This window comes from Lepisosteus oculatus, chromosome 4, assembly GCF_040954835.1.
Source record: "Lepisosteus oculatus isolate fLepOcu1 chromosome 4, fLepOcu1.hap2, whole genome shotgun sequence".
Lineage (NCBI taxonomy): Eukaryota > Metazoa > Chordata > Actinopteri > Semionotiformes > Lepisosteidae > Lepisosteus > Lepisosteus oculatus.
The window spans coordinates 4,953,561-4,975,091 of record NC_090699.1 but is presented as its reverse complement, the minus strand read 5'-3'; the positions used below and the strand labels follow the sequence as shown (position 1 = coordinate 4,975,091).

The window sequence follows — 21,531 nt, the reverse complement described above, 5'->3', positions numbered from 1 at the left end:
AGACAGACTATTCACTAGGAAAGGGCATGGAGGGACAATTCAGTGTTTTAAGATCCCTGGACATAAAATGCTGGAAGATCTTCATCATGTTCATATAAATTGCTATAGGCTGGAAAAAGACCTGGGAGACACATTTTGTGGCCTAACAGCCTGAAGTCAAGACACATTGAATCTGAATTTGTTTTTCCTTTATTTACACATTGTAGCAAAACATCTCCATGTGAAAGACAAACAATCATTCTGAGATTTAATTCCAAATGGGAATCTAGAAAAATAGCTTGGAGAAGTGTTCACACACCTTAGAGAGCAACACGAAATTAGTGTCTCTACTACTACTTTACTCTCGTGTGTAAAGTAGTGTAACCACTTGCCTTCTGAATCGCACAACAAGCTAACTAATCTCCAGCTGTGTTCACCTGTTGTGATTGTGATGATTTCAGAATAAACTCAGCTGGTCTTGTGGGTCTCCTCTGCTGGGCAGTGGATCTCCAAGTAAAGAGACAACTATGGGCAACAGGAAGTGATCAAAACACCTCCAGGATACAGCTGTGGAAAGACACAGAGCTGGAGATGGATATAAAACACTCCCTGTATAAATAATGGAAAAAATAATTCAGGCTGTTAAGTGACAAGATGTGTTACTTTAGAAAGAGTGTGTGGATTCTCTGTAGGCACTGTACCTGCAGAACTACAGGTGAACACTGAAACACACATTCCTCTGAACACACCACAGCATACAGTATAAGAGCTTCATGATCGTCTGTGCCATTAGACAACATTGTTATGCAGAAGTACTTTTGAGCAGTCCTACAGCTAACTCCCAGACTGGAATTACTGTGCTTGAATAAATAAGTACAGAATTTCTGCAAATTGTATTTGAATCTATAGATTGTGGAACAGTGAGATCAAGGTAAAAGAGAAGTGTAGTAAAACTGTGCAAATATTTAAAAATCAACACTCCTCTCTCTCACTGTGTTTCCTACCCTGTCCCGAGTGTTTATTTCTGATTGGTTCTTTGTTATAAATTCATTGAGCTGCAGTTTTACTGAACTCAACAGGGCATACCCAGTGAACCCCTGAGGGAGAGGAGGACAGAGAGACAGACAGAGAGAACAGAGGAGGGAGGGAGGGAGGGACAGGAGGTGTGTCTCTCCAGGAGTGTATATCAGAGCAGGAGACAGACAGAGGGAGAGAGGAGAGAAAGGAGAAACTGGAGACAGGACACTGACACACTAGCAGTCATGGCGGTGGGCATCAGTCTCTGCGTGTTGGCAGCTCTGGTCCTGACAGTGAGAGGTAGGTGGTGTCTGTCTGGCCATTAAAATACTCTATTCTCTCAAGTAGGACATTATTTCTTAAATGAATCTGTCAATTGTCTATTTGTGCTCAAAAGTGCTTAAAATTTAGTAACACGTCCTTTGTGATTTTTTTCAAAATTAAAAATCACTCTGTTCTCTCAGGACACTAAATCTAAGAGCTTTTCTTCCACAACAGTTCTTTATATAATAAGCTACAAGCCAGGTTTAGAGAAAACTCAAATTTTACTGAACATAATTATTCATAATAAATTTAGTAAATTGTAATAGGAGATACAAGATAATTATTTTAAATGATTAAATTCCTGAAATGTCTGCAACGTACAGGAATGTATTGATTTAATAAGAATCAATACATTTCCATAATAAGAGGGGCCAGGACATGAAAACCTAAGTCTACAGTACTGTTCACATCCATTTTCTGTGTGATTACTGAGCGTTTAAGTTGAGAAATGCAATCCAAAGTACTTTTATCCCCAGGGGGGCAGTTCAAACAGCAGGTTTTTCCAACATTCAATACATTCCTAATAACATTTAGAACAAAAAAAGTATCACAATTCTTTGAAAACAATGAACAGTCAAACCTAAAACAGCAAAAGGTCCATAAAATGATTATGAAAGGATTAGAGTGGCTGTGCATTGTAGAATGAGTCTCAGTCCATTTGATATGTCAAAAAGTGTTAAAGTACATATAGAAGGGGCTCTTTCCAAGAGAGATCATATTGATAAAACTGCTTTATACTCATTGTCTGCAAGCTTGCTGGCCTCTGGAACAAGGCTACATAATTCAATATCCATCATTCCTTGTCATTACTGCCCGTGGGAATTAAGATGACACCAATTAAATTCATTTAAGTAACAGTTGTGAGTTATGAGCACCTGAATGTTGATTATGTCAATGAGACTGATAAGCGAGTTAGTGTAACTGATCTTATACTAAACATATTATCCTTGTTTTATGTATCACTTCTTCATACTCGTGTAGAAGTATTTACCCCACATGCTTTCATGTCCAGATGCAGCCATTCAAAACGAGTGGGGTATGCCGCGGTACAACACGGTTGTTGTGGCGCATCTAAACACGTCATACCGCATCATTTTGCATCATACCGCACTTTAACACCACAGCATTTCGTTGATCTGATCACGTATTCGTTTCCAAACATACAAAGTAAGTTTTGAGATTCTCTCACGTTTTGGCGTGAGATTCTCAAGTTTTGAGATTCACCATGCCTTTCACATGCTCTTAAATGATATTAATTTAGGAACATAAACATATTATGTAAACTGTGCTGTATATGGCTGGTCTTGGTAGTTTAAAGAAAAAATACACACCAGTATTCCATTTCTTCCTAAACATTTTAAGCATCAGTCTTACATGTGGTTATTTGGAAACGTTTTTACGTGCTCCTTCTGAGCATATTACTGTACGTTTATATACTTTGTGAGAAAAATGATAGCTTTAAGATTTTCTGCGAATACGCTCATCATAAGAGTAAACAAAAACATACTTTTAGACTTTGATTAATGTTTACTAGTTGTGTTTTTTTTATGATTAGCCATATGTTGATTTCAATATTGTATATAATGTGTAATTTGAACTACATATTTTTCAGGTGTAAATGATTGTATATTTTCAGAATAAAATTTTTAAGCCAAATCATTGGCTTTATTTACTAGTTTCCACGCCTATTAAACCTATCTTTGATGTATAATAGAACTTTAACCATATATGTATAATAGTCCTCTAAAGTTATCCATATAATAGAACTCCAACCATATATGTATAATGGACATATAATTATAGATGTATAATTGACGTATATCGATATACGTATATTAGAATTTCATTCTAGAAAATTTACGCACCACATTTATATGTCTAAGGTATGTGTTTAATAGACATATATTCTACATCTTTTGCCCACTGGGGTAGGTTCATAGTAAACCCCCACTTCTCACTGAGGGTGTCTCCTGTGCTGTTATGTGTGCTCATTACTGAGGGATTCACTGTGAAGAGCAGAATGGAGACACAGTGGTTGCCTCATAGCGCAATGTACACATTTCAGACAGGTGCAGCCCACACTGCAGGACTTTTCACTCAGGAATCACATGGAATGGCACTTTAATGTTTCAAGGTCCCTTGACGTAAAGCTGGATTTAAGTGTATCGTAGGAAGGAAAAGGATGCTGAGAAAGACTGGATTAACAGGTACTCTCTAGCAGTTTTGTGCTGCACTGTTTATGATGTGCAAATGTAAAATGTCCAGTTGTAAAACTCTTCCAACTCTTTTTGACTCTGTGAATCCATCTCTTCTTCATACAACTTAGTGGTCATCAACTCCAGGTTTTCTCATAAGGCTGGTCGTGAGGAAGCAGAGTTCTGATGTTTCCACTGGTCTTAGAGTAATCCAGTGAGGCCTGAAAGGGGACTAACTAGTCTCCACCTGTGTTCTCCTGTTGTGATTGTGATGATTTCAGAATAAACTCAGCTGTTCCTGTGGGTCTCCTCTGCTGGGCAGTGGATCTCCAAGGAAAGAGACAACTATGGGCAACAAGAAGTGATCAAAACACCCAGATAAAGTTGTGGAAAGGCGCAGACCAGGAGATGGATAGAAAAGATTTCACTTTGTAAAGGAAGAATCAATTATGACTTAATGTATCTTCATTGTTATTTTAGAAAGAGTGTGTGAACTCTGTAGGCACTGTACCTGATGAACTGCAAGTGAACACTGAAACATACATTCCTCTGAAGCACCACAGCGAATGAGAGCTTCCTGATTGTCTGTGCTGTTAGACCACATTTTTGCACAGATAATACATTTGAGCTGTCCTACAGCTAACTCACGCACTGTAATTACTGTTGTTGACTAAAAATGTACAGAATTTATTCAGTTTTTTACTTGATGGAATGTGGAAGAGTGAGATCAAGGTAAAAGGGAAGTGAGGTACATCCCAGTGCAAATATAGTAAAAGTACACTCTTCTCTCAGTGTCTGCTGTCCTCTTCTGAATGTTTGACTGATTGTTTATGTGTTATAAAGAGGAGGGAGGGAGACAAGGCGTGTCTCTCCAGGTGTGTAGAGAGACTGGAAGAAAGAGAGAACAGATGAGGGAGGGAGGGACAGGAGGCATGTCTCTCCAGGTGTGTATATCAGAGCAGGAGACCGACAGAGGGAGAGAGGAGAGAAAGGAAAAGCTGCAGACAGGACTCTGACACACTAGCAGTCATGGCGGTGGGCATCAGTCTCTGCGTGTTGGCGGCTCTGGTCCTGACAGTGAGAGGAAGGTGGTGTCTGTCTGGCCAGTGGCTGACGTGTGTCTCTCAGGGCTCTGACGAGCTCTACTGTCCTCATTTATCAGCACAGTTTATCCACAGGAGAGCTGAGTAACTGACGAGCTCTGAAAATATTGATATTATTTGTAAAATAAACTTTTGTCAATGGTGTATTTTTGCTCAAGTAGTCACACATCTTTTGTAATTATTAAAATAAAAAACTCTTTTCTCTCATGACACTAAATCTATGAGCTTCTCTTCCACAACTGTTCTTCACACAACAAGTAATTCTCAGCTGCAGATTAGGATTCTGTAACTAAGCACTCACAGTAGAACAAATACTTTTATTTCACTGAAGAAAATTCACTAGAGATGATACTTTTTAAAAAAAGTATTAAATGTGTGGAATCTATGCTAGCCTTCTCAGTCATTTTACAAATTAATTTGACATCTAATTTTTAAACTCTTAAGCTATCAACAATGTAATTTCACAAAGTAATAGGTCTTGGATGAATTAAAAATACAAAATAGAAAGGTATATTCAAATGTAAATAAACCACTATAGTGCAACTCTACTGGTTTACAGATGCAGACATTCAAAATGCACAGTACAATCCTGTACCGCGCGAAATTACCCAAAGTTCACCGCATCGTACCGCAATACGTGATTTGGCCAAAATGATGGACAGGGGCACTCATGGTGCATTGGTTGTTATTGAAACAATTTAATCATTTAATCTCTTTTCTATGCATGTTTTAATTCGCTTAATATTTAATTTGAATATTTATATGGAATTTTACAACTAGAGGGAAATTTTAGAAGCTGAGCTTAAAAGGAAGAGGAGCATAACGCGTCTTAAGGTCATAAACGATATTAATTAAGGAACATAAATGTATTATGTAAAACATATTATGTATTATGTAAAAAATGCATACTTTTTAGAATGTAATTAATAAGCAATATAATATGGAATCACGTATCTAAAGAAATTGATAACAATATAATTATATTCATATACTGGAGCTCAAATTATCACAGTAGTACACTTTCTTTGGAAATGTCTGCATCACTTTAACTCCTTCCTCTGTGATTACATGTGTGATGTAATGGCTTAGGCTTGTGTCTTGTGTGTTAGAGGTTGGGGGTTTGAAACCAGCTGTCAACATGAATTATCTTTTAACAAATTAAAATATGTTTGGAAAAATAAAATTTCAAATATTATGGACATTATATTGACAAGTTTTTATATTTCTAAATATCATAACGTTCAAAGCTAAGTCATTTTTTTAATAACAATGAATAGTTTTAAACTGCTACTATGCTGTCACTACTTTCATAATTACTGATAATAAATATTATTGACACTATATTGAATTTGTTGGTATTTCTAAATATCACAAAATGTTCAAAGTTAAGTGAGTTAACCTTTTCCATGAATACTTGCACTCGTTATCGCAGTTAAATAAACACATACTTTATAGAATTTAATTCTTAGGGAATATAATATGGAATCGCGTATCTAAAGAAATTAATAACAATATTAATTTAAGGATCTAAATATATGTATTTATACTGTATAGCTGGTAGTATTACTGTAATCCACTTTCTTTGTAAACACATTTTATTTTTAATTTGACTCATTCACGCATGATTCAATTCAATTCAACTATTTGTCATTATACTTACAGGGGTGCATAGTATAGTGAAAAGTGTTTCTCAGGTGCAGTATATAAATAGAACAGAAGACAAGACAATAGACAGTAACACAATAACAATGACAGTGTAATCAAAAACTGTGCAAATACGCAAACAGAGAAAAGTATACAAACAGGACAAAAACAGTGCAAAAGTAATTCAGCGAACCATGCAAAAATAATATGGTGATTAATACATTACAACTAGTACAGTTTTAAGTACCATTTCTGCTTACATTCAGTTGTCATGTATCTAGTGGTGTAGGAGCACAGTCACTGGGGGTATAGGAAGAAGTGAGGAGAGATCATAGTATGATGGGAGGGAGTGGGGGCATAACCAGCTTGAGTCTAGTTGTGTGCGACTGGAGCGTTCGGAACCTTCTGCCAGAAGGTAGGGAGACAAACAAGTTATGACTGGGATGAGTGGGGTCAGACATAATTTTGGTGGCTTTTTTCAGACTCCTGGCGTTGTAGATTTCCTGGATGGGTGGTAAGGCACTGCTGATGATGTTTTTTGAGTGCCTTTGTGAAATTTCCCTGCGGCAGAATATACGCCACTGTGAGAACTGCGGATGTGAACTCCCTTGGGAGATAGAAAGGGCGACATTTTATTGTCAGATGTTCAAGATATGTAGAGCATGATGTTGAAATAATCTCCACGTTTGTGCACCAGGAGTTGTTTAAGCATACCCCGCTGCCTTTGCTCTTACCCAAATCCGTTGTTCTGTCCTGACGGTGAATAGAAAATCCTCCCAGGAGGATAGCAGAGTTTGGAACAGACGGGTCAAGCCAGGTTTCAGTGAATGCCAGCACGTTGCAGTTCTTGATGTCCCATTGGAAAGCAAGCCTTGCTCTCAGTTCATCCAGTTTATTGTCCAGTGACTGAACATTAGCAAGAAGTATACTCGGGAGCGGGGCACGATTGCTGCGCTGCCTCAATCTTACCAAAACGCCTGCCCGTTTACCCCTCTTCCTACGACCCTTCTTCCCAGTACAGGTACAGGTGAGACACCACAGTCCAGATAGCTGTCAGTAATTATTGGTGTAGATTTAACTGTGCCAATATTCGATCTTATGTCTATAAGTGTTGCTCATATCTAATCACCGAGCGAACAGTACGTGCAGTTAGCAGTATGAAAAACAACAAAAAATTAAGAAATAGACAAGGACTGTGGGCGCCATCTTATGTCTTGCTTTTCTGAAATATACAGAATTTTTTATGTTAAGTGATTAACATGCTGTAATACACAGTTTTAAATTATTAAAAGTTGAAAGAGTATACAACTTAAATTCTTAATTGGAAAAAGACTGCCCCTCAGCAGTGACCGGGATTTGAAACCGGTCGTTTTCAGGTGATAGCTCAAATACTGTACATGAGACCTTAAGCTTTATTAGCTCCACCTGACAGTTTTCCAAGGTGATTCTGGATACTATTATCATAAATTGCAGTGAATGCATTTGGATAATAATAATAATAATAATAATAATAATAATAATAATAACAATAATAATTATTATTATTATTATTATTACTATTATCATTATTATTATTATTATTATTATTATTATTATTATTATTATTATTATTATCATCATCTACAATGTTCAATCGAGTGAAGGTGCAAAACAAAAAAACAGACAAGATTTTCAAAAAGTCAAAGAAAATCAATGAAGATGGAAATTAATTAAAAGTCTCTGCTGCAGATAATAAAAATGTAAACTAACCAAATACTGTTTCAGTAGACAGACAGTGACTGGAGAGACTATGACCTTAACTCCCACACAGACCGGGGAGGTGAAGGAGAAGAGTCTCTCAGAAGGAGAACAGGGTGTTGAGGCAGGTGGTCACTAGGGAGAGTTACTGAGAACAGACACTGGGAAACACCTGGGGATGAGGAAACTCTCTGTGGGGAACTGAGAGAGGAAATACTGATCATTAATTCCACAGGGGTCACTCTGTGGAGTAATGTGGCTCAACACAAGAGGACTCATTGTTCAATTTTGAGATCTGGGAGTCAGGAAACTGTGACTGCTGGAGAGGAGTACACCTTGCTACAAAACGTTCATCCGTTCTTAAAGAGTTCTTTTTCTATTTTTAGTTCTGGTATGGAGTATGCATCTGAATCTATTTTTGTACCACTTTCTCTGTGTAAGACATGTTTTAGAGTCATTGTGCTCAGAGGTTTGGGATTGGAGAAGGACAGCTCACCCTCAGTCTTTCTCTCTGTTGTGTCTCTCCAGCCTGCGGCCAGGCGCCCCTGAGTCCCAGTGTTCTGCAGGGAAACTCTGCCAAGGAGGGGTCCTGGCCCTGGCAGGCCAGCCTGCACTGGAAAGGTCAATACTTGTGTGGAGGCTCACTGATCAACAGCAACTGGGTGCTGACAGCTGCAATTTGCTTCAATGGGTAAAGAACTAGAAGACATCTTCTCTATATCCACTCAGAGATACATCTGATGAATGAATTTCATTGCCTCTCAGTATTTTATGTTAAGTTTGATGTACAAGTGGCTGAGAATCATTGATTACAGGAAGTGCCACAGCAATGACAAATCCAATGAAAAAGAAATAACAGTAATGACCAATGAACCAGTTTACACATTATAACATGTGTCTTTGACACTAATGACCCCTCTCTCTCTGCAAGAGCAGTACCATTGCCAGTCAGTGGACAGTGTACCTGGGAAGACAGACACAGCTGGGCATGAATCCTCACGAAGTGACCAGAGGGGTCCAGACGATCATTCTTTACCCCTACACTTCCTATATTTTTTATGATAACATCGCCCTGCTGAAGCTGAGCAGCCCTGTGAACTTCACTGACTACATCCAGCCCATCTGTTTGGCCGATGTCAACAGCTCCTTCCACAACTGCACCAGCTGCTGGGTCACTGGCTGGGCCAACATGACAGACAGTAGGTTAATCTCCTCTCTCTGATTGTCCAGGATGAGCCTCGGTTCAATCCCCTTCAGTAGACCCCGTCTCTGCCTTTGCCTCTGCCTCTGCCTCCTGTGGACACTGATCTTCGGGCGCCGGAAAGATGGCGACGGTTTACAGAAAGCTCTCTCGTTGTGTGTCTGTTTTAATGTTTATTTATACGTTAATACTCTTGTTTTGTGTTGGACGCTCAATGTCTGTCATTACTTATGATAGACAAACGCTTTTAAACCTGAGGACAGACTCCTTAATGTCATCAAACAACTTTTTTCACGTACCGGACCCCACCTGCTGGATCGGACAAAGATGCGGCGAACAACAACAACAGGAGGGCAGCAGACGCCGGGGAAGACGAGGCGGCGTGCTGGTGCGACTACGAAGGCGTCCGCACAGACCACCGCTGCCGTCTATTTTGTTAGCTAATGTTCAGTCACTGGACAATAAGATAGATGAGCTACATTGTCGGATCAACGCGGAAAGGGACCTGAGGGACTGCTGTGTTTATGCCTTCACTGAAACCTGGCTGAATGCATGTATCCCGGACACCGCCATCCAGCCAAAGGGGTTCACCGTTTACCGCATGGACAGAAACCACCAAGCAACCGGCAAACACAAAGGAAGAGGCATTTGCTTCCTGGTCAACAGCAAGTGGTGCACCGACGTGAAGGTAATCTCTAAATCCTGCTCGCCGAATCTAGAACACCTGACCATAAAATGTCGACCCTTTTATTTGCCGAGGGAGTTTTCAGCCACTATTATCACAATCGTTTACATTCAACCTCAAGCCTGCGTGGAAGCAGCACATAGCGAACTCCACGACATTATCAACAAGCACGAAAACTCCCACCCAGAAGCCGTCTCAATTGTAGTTGGGGACTTCAACCACTGCAATCTGAGGAAAGTTCTGCAAAAATACATTCAGCATGTCACTGTACCGACAAGAGGAGGCAATATTTTAGACCACTGCTACACAACAATAAAAGGGGCATACAAAGCGCTTCCCAAACCGAGTTTCGGTAAGTCGGACCACATCGCTCTCCTGTTGCTTCCTGAGTACAAACAGAAGCTGAAGACCTCCCCCATTGCGAACAGGTCAGTGCGTTGTTGGTCTGAGGAGGCGGAAAGCAAGTTAATAGACTGCTTTGATAGTACAGACTGGGACGCATTCAGAGCTCCCGACACAGATTTAAATGAGTATACGGACGCGGTCACCAGCTATATTAAATACTGCACCGACGTTTGTGTACCAGAAATGAAAATTAGGTCATTTCCCAATCAGAAACCGTGGTTCAACCACGACATTCGCAATAAAATAAAAGATAGATCCACCGCGTTCAAATCGGGGGACAAAGAGCTGTACAAGAAATCACGGTATGCATTAGAAGAAGCCATAAAACGCGCCAAACGGAGCTACAGAGTGCGGCTTGAAATGCAGTGCGCTGACACCCGGAGGCTGTGGCAGGGATTACAGTCAATCACAGGCTACAAGGGCTGCAGCCAGGAGATTGACACGAACAACGCATCCCTGCCTGACGAGCTGAACCACTTCTATGCCCGCTTTGATGCTCTGAACACGGGCACTGCTGAGAAGACCCCAAGTGTGCAGGGCGAGTTTGTTCTGAAACTCTCAGAGCAGGACGTGCAGAAGACTCTGAGCAGGGTGAAAATCCGTAAGGCTGCAGGGCCTGATGGGATACCACCTCGCGTCCTGAGGACATGTGCAGCCCAGCTGACCACAGTGTTTACAGACATCTTTAACTCCTCCCTGTCACAGTCCATGGTCCCCACCTGCTTTAAAAAAACCACTATTGTTCCAACCCCCAAAAAGACAAAAGTGACATGCCTGAATGATTACCGCCCAGTAGCATTAACATCTGTGGTGATGAAATACCTGGAGAAGCTGGTGTTGTCACACATCAACTCCTCCATCACAGAGTCCCTGGACCCCCTGCAGTTCGCCTACCAGAACAACAGATCAGTGGATGATGCTGTCTCCCTGGCTCTGCATACAGCCTTGGAACACCTGGACACTAAGAACTCGTATGTAAGAATGCTGTTTGTGGACTACAGTTCAGCATTCAATTCCATCATACCCTGTCAACTGGTGACAAAGCTCAGGGGATTAGGTCTGTGCAACTGGCTGCTGGACTTTCTTATCGAGAGACCACAGGTGGTGCGGATAGGCAATAAAACATCAACACCACTCACCCTGAGCACTGGAACCCCACAAGGCTGCTGTCTGAGTCCAAGGTTGTACTCCCTGTTCACTCACGACTGCACAGCAAGACACAGCAATAACCGCATCATCAAGTTTGCCGATGACACCACTATAATAGGACTGAACAGTGATGATGACGAGTCCACTTACAGGGATGAAGTTGTACAGCTGCTTAGGTGGTGTCATAGCAATAACCTGGACTTGAACATAAAGAAAACGAAAGAGCTAATAGTGGACTTTCGGAGACACAGGCCACACACTCACAGCCCACTCAGTATTGATGGAACGGAAGTGGAAACAGTCACCAGCTTTAGGTTTTTGGGAATTCACATCTCTAAAGATCTAACCTGGACTGTGAACACTGACTCTATCATGAAGAAGGCTAAGCAGCGCCTTTATTTCTTGAGGTGCCTCAAGCGATGGGGGATGCCAATACATGTGTTGGTGAACTTCTACCGCTGCACCATCGAGAGCGTCCTCACCAACGGGATCACCGTGTGGTATGGCAACACCTCTTCGCGAGAAAGAAAGGCACTGCAGAGAATGGTCAATATGGCCCAGAAGATCATCGGCTGTGGTCTCACTGAGATTAAACAGCTCTATGAGGACCGCTGCCGTGGTAGAATTCTGGCCATCACAGAGGACAGTCACCACCCAGGGCATGAGCTCTTCACCCCACTGCCCTCAGGCAAGAGATACAAGAGCATACGGACACTTACCACTAGATTCTTCAATAGCTTCTATCCACAAGCAGTGAGACTGGCGAACACATTTAGCCATCCCCCTCGGACCACACCTACACCATCACCATCTACCTCATTGTAATTTATTTATTGTACGTCTCCAGTCATTGTTTACACGTCTGTATTGTTTACATTCAAACTGTCTGCATGTTTACTTGCACATTGTCTATTGTTTGTTTGTACATTGTCTTGATGCACTGTTTGCACTTTGTTTTGTTTTTTTTTACACTTGTTTTACAATCGAGAGACTTTCTGTAAGTAAGAATTCCATTGTACCAGTACAGGTTACATATGGCAATAAAGTTCAAGTTCAAGTTCAAAAGTTCAAATCTCTGCCAGCAGACAGGGGGTCAGAGGTGACACAAGTCACTCTTGTCGTCTGTCTCCTGGTCACTTTCCATCAGCTCCCACACAGCTCACTGCTGCAGCACACTCTCACTCCACAGCTGTACCACTGGGTCCTTTAGGGCTCTACAGCAGGTCTCCACCTGTCCCTGCATCACACACCTGTGAGCCCATGAGCCCATGGTCATCCTGCTGAGTGTCTGAGACCCTGTGGAGAGGCGGAGGTGTGGCTCTGAAGCAGGAGGTGTGAGACCTCAGGATCTCCACACTGTAGAGCTGCTGGGAGAGTCTGTCACTGACTGAGGGAAGGACACTGACCACCTGTCTTGTCTTTCAGACACGGCCTTGTCAGGGAACAAGACCCTACAGCAGATCCAGCTGCCCATCATTGAGAACACAGACTGTGTTGATCAGATATACAAAATCTACAATTTTCCATATGTAACAGACAAAATGATCTGTGCTGGTGTGATTCAGAACAACATCTCATCTTGCATGGTAACTGAAGTAGTTGTTTCTTTCCAACACCTGACACTAAACTACACAAACAAAATAAATAAAAAAACAAAGCCTTATGATATTATATAACTATACTATACATTAAAGGGAATATACAGGGAATTAGATGATCTTGACTGTGTGTTTGTATTTACCCATCTCTCTCAGAGCAGTGTTAATGTACTGGAGTGTCCAGCCAGTGTTTCTGTATTAACCCCTCTCTCTCAGTGCAGTTTTAATGTACTAGAGTGTCCAGTCATTGTGTCTGTATTATCCCCTCTCTCTCTCTCAGTGCAGTGTTAATGTACTGGAGTGTACAGTCAGTGTGTCTGTATTAACCTCTCTCTTTTTCTGCATTAATTCCTTGTGGTATCTAGTCAATATGTCTGATTCTCATTTCTTAGATAATGTACTATATTCTCCAGAGAGTCAGTTTGTCAATTAACCCTATTGTCAATGTACAGTAGTATCAAGGTTTGAATTAATATTTTTTTCCTTCTCATTTTAGGATCTATATTATCCTATTACTGGAATCCTAGGGAGTCCACTGGTGTGTAAACAGGAGTCTTCCTGGATTCAGGCTGGAGTTGTAAATTTTAGAAACTTTTGTCCCACATATTTATTGGTTCAAGCAGGAGTGCCCAATTACAAATCCTGGATTATAGAACGAGTTGGTTCAAACAGTACAAACTTTGTGCAATACAGTGTGAATTCCACATGTTATGCATCAGCTGTCTTACCAGTAACCACTACTCAGTTCAGTGCCTTTAGTGGACCAGTGACCACTTCTTTCACTACAGGAACTACTGAAATAGTGACCACTGCCTCCTCTACTACTACAGCACCAGTGTCCACTACTCCCTCTACTACTACAGCACCAGTGTCCACTGCCTCCTCTACTACTACAGCACCAGTGTCCATTGCCTCCTCTACTACTACAGCACCAGTGTCCACTGCCTCCTCTACTACTACAGCACCAGTGTCCACTGCCTCCTCTACTACTACAGCACCAGTGACCACTGCCTCCTCTACTACTACAGCACCAGTGTCCACTGCCTCCTCTACTACTACAACACCAGAGACCACTGCCTCCTCTACTACTACAGCACCAGTGTCCACTGCCTCCTCTACTACTACAGCACCAGTGACCACTGCCTCCTCTACTACTACAGCACCAGTGTCCACTGCCTCCTCTACTACTACAGCACCAGTGTCCACTGCCTCCTCTCCTACTACAACACCAGAGACCACTGTATCCTCCACTACAGCGCCAGTGTCCAGTGCTCCCTCTACGACAGCACCAGTGTCCACTGCCTCCTCTGCAACCACAAGACCAGTGACCACTGCTTCCTTTACTCCTAATATAGCTACATCTACCACTTCTGCTGCACTTCCTAGTGAGTTAATTTCTGGACCTATCTGTGAATGAGGCAGCTGTGTCTAGTGTTAATATCAAAGAAGTGAATTGTTTGAAATGAAATGATTGATGTCATATGCATATAGTGCATGTAATTTGTAGATTTATAAATTTTGTAGATGTGCCAGTGGCCATACACCCTGCAACTCACAACTGGCTAGCCACTGAAGGTGTGAGCCTGGTCAGCATATGAATGGGAAACACAAGGTTGCTGCTGGAAGAGGTATTTGAGGAGCAAATAGGGGACACTCACATTGAAGTCTACGTGGGTCTTGATGGCCTAGTATAGTGATGGGGACACTTTACTGCAAAAAGGCACCGTCCTTCGTATGAGACATAAAACCAAGGGTGTTTCTTGAAAATTATAGGGGTGTTACCCTGGCATCCTGGCCAAATATCCCCCCTGTCTTTACCAGTCATGGCTTCACAATAATCGCCATCTCTAAACTGGCTTCATCACTCTGTTCTCCTCCCCACTGAGAGCTGGTGTGTGGGGAGAGTTCTGGCACACTATGGCTGTCGTTGCATCTATGGGGAAAACTTCACACTGGTGGTGGTGGAAGGGAGTTCCCATTACCTGTACAATGAATTCAGTGGAGTTGCAAGAAAAGTGCTATATCAGTGTAAAGGATTATTATGAAGACATTCACTAGTAAGGCATTCAATGTCTGACCCCTAAAATTGAATACTTCTAGATCTAAAGAATGATTTGAGAAAATAACAACATATACTGATTGATTATTCACACCCCTCATTCACACTCAGTGTTATGTGGAAGCCCCTTTGGCATACATACATAAATGAAATGTTTGTAATATGTATCATCAATCATCCACTGCATTCTAGGTCTGGCCTTGTGCTTTGGGTACTAATTACTAGGTTTTCTTTTAAGCTTTGCCAGAATTTTACTTCATCTCTGTTCCTATCAGTCTCAAAAACCTTCCCAGTCCCTGCTGGGACTGATAAGAAGCAGAATTCCGTCATACAGCGGCCACCACTGGGCTAGACAGTAGGGTTGAATTGTGCTCTGTGATGAATCAGTTGATCAGGTAGATCTTTTGTTACCAACTCCTTGGGTGATGTGAGATAGGTTTTCCTCTGCTATACAGGCCAGATTGGTAAAGTGACAAATACAGCAGGGTCTCATAAACAGGAAATTTTAATTAATGATTTTGCTTATCTGTGATTCAGTCTCACCAGTATTCTGTTCTACGGCAAAAGAGTTGTTTATTTAAATGTTAAGACCCAGAGCCGAGAGGTGCTAACTGCAACTTTCAACATAGAGGCCCAACAGACTAGGACCGCGAGATGAATCGAGCTTCTCCCTGGCCCCTGCCTCATTACCCACTACCCAGCACCTCTATCTCAGCTGTCTGGTCTTTCTTCCAGTTCTCCCTGGACGTCTGGAACACCCACTGCTGTCTCCTGCCCTCTTTCACTCTTCTGCTTTCCACGTTATGACTGCAGCTCTGTTGTATCTCTGGGCCCATCGTTGCCCTGGAAGACTGAACATTGTCATAAGGATTCACGGATTTCCTGGGTTTGCCACTCTGACTCTTCATCCTCTTCACCTGATCCCATCTAATGATCTATTAGCACATAAACCTAAATTATTTTCTCTTTAATTTATATTCCTGAGGCACCTCTCTTGCAATGCTTCCTCGTGATTCTTCTCCCTCCGTCCCTGGCAGTACTGTCCCATCACAGTCTGTTCCCTCATTCCAAGATCTTTCTTCTGCCCTGGCACCCTGGACTCTTCGCCCCTGGGCCCAGAAGCTGAAAGAGAGCTAGAGGACTGGCATTAGTGAAACCATTCTAGGCAGATATGTCCCCTGGTTGTTCCAAGGGGGGCACTTGGTATGCCTACTGCACCCAGATTAATTCTGTCAGGGTTTCCTTGGTTGACAGCAAATAACCAGGCAGGTCTTAGGAAGAGATCCCCCACTAGGGCATTTGCCTTGAATCTACCAGCTTCTGGGTCCACCGACTGCACCTGTTTGTTGGAGTTCCATGACCCAACATCGCTGATCTGACCCCTCCATTCAGTGAGCCTTGAGGGTGTAGCACAGCTGTGGATCCTTCCCCTCCAGTGTGTCAATCTGTCAGTCTGTATGCATGCACCCCAGGCTAATCAGGTGGCCTGTCCCCTGGACCTTGTGACTCCCTTTTATTCATGAACCTAACCATAGGGAACTGCTATAAAACTGAGAGAGCAACACCCCAAATGGCCTGACTGCTTGATTTAGGTCAGTCCCTGCCAGCCCTTCTCTTCCCCACCTGTGATGCAGTGGGCCTGCATCCCTCAAGACCATTGTGTCCGTTCCCCTCTTCTCTTCTTCCTCACCTGCCAGGGCTGCTCAGCTCCACCACCCCAGGTTGTCTATTTCTTTAATACCCCTGAAACATGAATACAGTCATGTTGTCACAGCTCAGTCTGCTCTCTCCTTCCGAAATCTTGGTGTCCAGCTGGAGGGGTGTTGGCCCTCGCCAAGTTTCAACCTGCTAATGAAGCAGATATTTCTTTGTCTTTTGGGGATTCAGCTTTGAATCTGTTCTTATGCATTCAGTTCCAGCAATTAAGTCTTGAGTAAGTTTATACATGATGGTTGAACTGCCTCCAGTTCACTGACTTGAGCCGACCATCACCTGCATCACAAGTGCTTCTCCCTCCCTTGCTTATCCATCAGTGTTCCACTGAAACACTACGTGTCTGTATCTACCACTTCAAATAAATCTCACTCCCGCATCATTCACACTTAATATTCACTCCACTCATTCATTCTGAACTTTAAAAGGGCTGTCCTCAGTTAGCTGTCCTCATTTCCTCAGTTAGGCCAGTTAACACCAAATTCAAATTATAAGGTAGCTTTATATCTACCAGCTTATTTTGTCATAATCAGAATTACAGTTCTGGAAAAGGTGTTGTTTAACAACAGAAGATCAAGTATAATAAATACAGCTTTGCCGATTGATGAACAAATAAGAAATATTAATCCCTACTTCCAAGTGCCATAAACTGCAAGCTTTGGAGCAATGCATTGAAAATTAAAGCTGTACAAGATCTGAATACCTTTGTAAGGCACTGTACTCACCTAATCGGGTCTGTTTCAGTCAAAGTATTTTGCTGAGCTCAATTATATCCCAGTCTGCAATTTTACAAACTCACTGTAATCCCTTCCTCCGCTCTAATGGGTCCATTTGTCTTGCTAATTGGGCTCCCTAAGCCAGAATGTTTTTATCTTTATTTGGAATATGATTTCCCTGTGTCTTCTACACTGATTTGTAAGTGAATGTAAAAATCATGTTGTGCAGGGCTGCATGTGGGAAATGTGTCCAGTCCTCCAGGTGACTCTGCTGTCCCACTGTCTCTTTCAGTACAAGCCTGTGGGAGGCCCAAACTCAACACACCCCTCCTTGCTGGTCAGCCAGCTGCAGAGGGGTCCTGGCCATGGATAGCCAGCCTGCAGAGGAATGGAAGTCATGTGTGTGGAGGGACCCTTGATACTGGTGACTGGGTTATGACAGCTGCACAGTGCTTACCCAGGTACAGACCAACCTCACCTGTCCCTCTCATCCAGGTACAGACCAACCCCACCTGTCCCTCTCATCCAGGTACAGACCAACCCCACCTGTCCCTCTCACCCAGGTACAGACCAACCTCACCTGTCCCTCTCACCCAGGTACAGACCAACCTCACCTGTCCCTCTCACCCAGGTACAGACCAACCCCACCTGTCCCTCTCATCCAGGTACAGACCAGCCCCACCTGTCCCTCTCACCCAGGTACAGACCAACCTCACCTGTCCCTCTCACCCAGGTACAGACCAACCTCACCTTTCCCTCTCACCCAGATACAACCCAACCCCACCTGTCTCTATCTGGGTGAGATGGACAACAAGACTCCAATTTACAGCAGGTTTTGAAATAGTCTTGAAGGAACCACAGTAATACATGAATATTAATAGAGAGTCTCAGGATCATAGTAATTTTCAGATACTGATACATTTGTGATTGGACACACCTTGAGACCAGGTGAGGAACCAGAGCCAAAACGACAGGAATAATGTTACACAACAGAACAACCCCTTCAGAGAGCAACAATGATGACTTACCAAAGTAAGAGTCATGAGTTTTACTTTTAATTCACACACTTACAGTACACACTAGCGGATAAAATTCAGACCCAGAGAGATGGACTTAATTGGAACAGAGTCACATCAATGTGGTTCTTTTAAACAGTCTAACAGGAATCCAGAAAATGTTAGAAGTCTTTAGACTGAGTGACAATGAGGTCAACGTCACTTTTGTGTGTCTATGAGTTTCTCTTCACTATTGTGCAGTCCAGTGTATCTGTACTCCATCCTCTATATCCCTCCAGTCCAGTGATTGTCCAGGAGTGGACAGTAATCCTGGGAAGACTGAAGCAGAACGGCTCAAACCCCTTCGATAGATCCCTGGGGGTCCAGAGTGTCCAAACCAGCCAGCTTGGTGGCACTAACATCGCCCTCCTGAAACTGGACACCAAGGTCTCCTTCACTGACTACATCCAGCCCATCTGCCTGGCTGGGGAGATAGTCTCATTCCCCACTGGAGCCCAGTGTTGGGTCACTGGCTGGGGCAACGCAACTGGGACAGGTGAGTCTGGGATACGAGGTCAAGTTCTGAGGTCACAGAGTGGAACATAGATCCCCCAGTGTGGACAGTGCTTTTATCAAGGTTCTTCATACAAAATTATGCCTGGGGTTGGGGTTCCCAGTTCCCCAGTGTAGATGGCGCCGTTACTTTTGATAAATGTTTTTCACACAGACTGGCCTGGCTTGCACAACTGCCTGGATATAAATGTTCTTTGGCCTGGGGTTCCCCTGTACCCCAGTGTGGAGAGTGGTGTTTCATTGTTTTATTTATTTACACTATTACATGTGTTTCTCTGTTTACTTATTGCAATTTACATTGAAGGACTAGATGACACTACAGCTTCCTTAATCCTTCATTTCCATCACTATGTCTCATTCTGAACTACACGGCTCACCCTTTGAATAATGTGCAGAACCTCAGCAGATAAAATTGCTCTTTTCTGAGTACTGGTAATATCAAATATCAAAACACGTCCCTTTCTTACACCTCTATCCTGGAGGCGGGGTGACAAGACCAAGATTTCTCCACACTCAGTGCCAGGTAGATGAGTCAGGAAGTGGGAGAGGTTACATTGTCCCTCCACTTTCTCTTGAAAGCTAAGATCTCCCATGTGTCCCGATACTGTCAGGTGAGAACACTCTCCAGCAAGTGTCCACAGCGATCACCGCGTGTGCGAACGTCTCTTCAGCTGACAACCTCTGTACCGGATCGCTGGACCTACAGCAGGTACCCAGACCTCCAGACACTGAAATCTCCTGCTTCTTCTTTAAAACACAATATTCAGGCAACAAAGCAAAACACAGTAACAGTCATTGAGGTGCTCTAGTGTCTTCATTCTGAGATACAGATCCCTGATCCTCATGAAGGATGGAACTGGGTCAGTGTTAATGTACTGGAGTTTTCAGTCACTGTGTCTGTATTAACCCCTCTGTCTCTCAGTGCAGTGTTAATGTACTGGAGTGTCCAGTCAGTGTGTCTGTATTAACCCCTCTGTCTCTCAGTGCAGTCTTAATGTACTGGAGTGTCCAGTCAGTGTGTCTGTATTAACCCCTCTGTCTCTCAGCGCAGTGTTTATGTACTGGAGTGTCCAGTCAGTGTGTCTGTATTAACCCCTCTCTCTCTCAGTGCAGTGTTCATGTACTGGAGTGTCCAGTCAGTGTGTCTGTATTAGCCCCTCTCTCTCTCAGTGCAGTGTTCATGTACTGGAGTGTCCAGTCAGTGTGTCTGTATTAATTCTTGTCTCTCTGTTTCTCTCTGTGCAGGGAGACTCAGGGGATCCCCTGGTGTGTCAACAGGACTCTCTCTGGATTCAGGCCGGCATTGTTGCAGTGGACAACACTGTCCAACGAAAGGGGCGTGTGGGCCGAGCCCTGCAGCAGGGGGTGTTCTCCAAGGTGTCCAGATACCAGAGTTTCCTGCAGAGCAATGTGGGCCCCACCCTGCCCCTCATCAACCCCAACACCGTGGTCACCACCACCCCCACCCCCAGCAGTGCCCCCTCCCTGGAACACACTGTCCTGCTGCTGGCTGTCCTGTCCCTGCTGCTGACCACCTAAACCTCCACGCCCTGAGCCCTGTCCATTCACTGGACACCTGTAGAGCCTGGAGCAAGGACGTGTCTCTCTCCCTGCTGCAGGCTGGACTTCAGGACTGATATTCTGTCTTCTTTTCATACCTTTCATGATATTGTCTCTTGTGTGAACACGGACACAGGCTATAAAAATTACTGACTTTGATACCAGCACGATTCAGACAAGCTGCCCCAGAAGGCTTTGTTTTTCAGATATCCATTTCATCATGTCAGATTTTTAAGTTTTGCTTATTTTCCTAGCACTGGGAAAAAAATCCTAATGTGTGACAAAACTATACTCACACCATGATCAAGTCGGTCAACCAACCAACCACCAACCAATCAATCCAGGTTTCTCACCAGTAGTGAAATTATTTTGAAAGTCTTCTTGTTTTATCAGCTTTGAATCCTGTTGGGACTGTGTTCGCTGTCTGACAGTGTTTTGGTTCTTGGTTATTAATTTTCTCTTAGGAATTCTTTCATGGATTTTTTTCAATTTCCCTGCACTAAAAACTGGAGACAAAAAACAAACCTTCTCACAACCCACCACCTCACCTCTATAATACCTCTATAATACGTCTACATGTTCCCAACATCATACGTAAATCTATAATATTCCCATCAATTTTCCCAATCCACATCTCCTTCAAGCACTCGACTATTCAGTCTGTTATTTCATCCTGATAGCTAGTGAGATACATGAGAGGACAGAAGTTCTGTGAGACCAGCGGTATGGATCCCTTTCCGTTTTGAGAGCCCTTGATCCGAACTATTCGGGAGGGCAGATTGCGCGGAACTGAAGGTTTTCTTCCTTTTGAGGTCTAATCCGCAGTGGGGAATATCATCATGTTGAAGGGGGTGAAGTGGGTTGCAAACATGAATATA

General features: G+C 43.0%; 1 protein-coding gene across 2 annotated transcripts; it reads left to right on the top strand.

Annotated features, from left to right (window-relative positions):
* The first annotated feature begins 1,209 nt into the window (after nt 1-1,209).
* On the top strand, nt 1,210-21,216 carry LOC102683628 (polyserase-2-like). Of its 2 annotated transcripts, XM_069187942.1 has the most exons (9): nt 1,210-1,296; nt 8,528-8,690; nt 8,936-9,198; nt 12,865-13,025; nt 13,534-14,422; nt 17,818-17,986; nt 18,820-19,076; nt 19,705-19,802; nt 20,339-21,216. In XM_069187942.1, the coding sequence occupies exons 1-9, from the start codon at nt 1,242-1,244 to the stop codon at nt 20,630-20,632; spliced, it is 2,349 nt and encodes a 782-aa protein (XP_069044043.1). In that variant the 5' UTR covers nt 1,210-1,241; the 3' UTR covers nt 20,633-21,216. The 2 variants fall into 2 exon arrangements, with proteins under 2 accessions (XP_069044043.1, XP_069044044.1); XM_069187943.1 differs by lacking the exons at nt 8,528-8,690; nt 8,936-9,198.
* Nucleotides 21,217-21,531: the final 315 nt, after the last annotated feature.

Bases quoted from the DNA above. Each gene is read 5' to 3' on its own strand.
- LOC102683628 (XM_069187942.1), top strand. From the start codon at position 1,242: ATGGCGGTGGGCATCAGTCTCTGCGTGTTGGCAGCTCTGGTCCTGACA. The intron at 8,691-8,935 runs GTAAAGAACTAG...CTGCAAGAGCAG, and splicing joins GCTGCAATTTGCTTCAATGG to TACCATTGCCAGTCAGTGGA. The intron at 19,803-20,338 runs GTACCCAGACCT...CTCTCTGTGCAG, and splicing joins GATCGCTGGACCTACAGCAG to GGAGACTCAGGGGATCCCCT.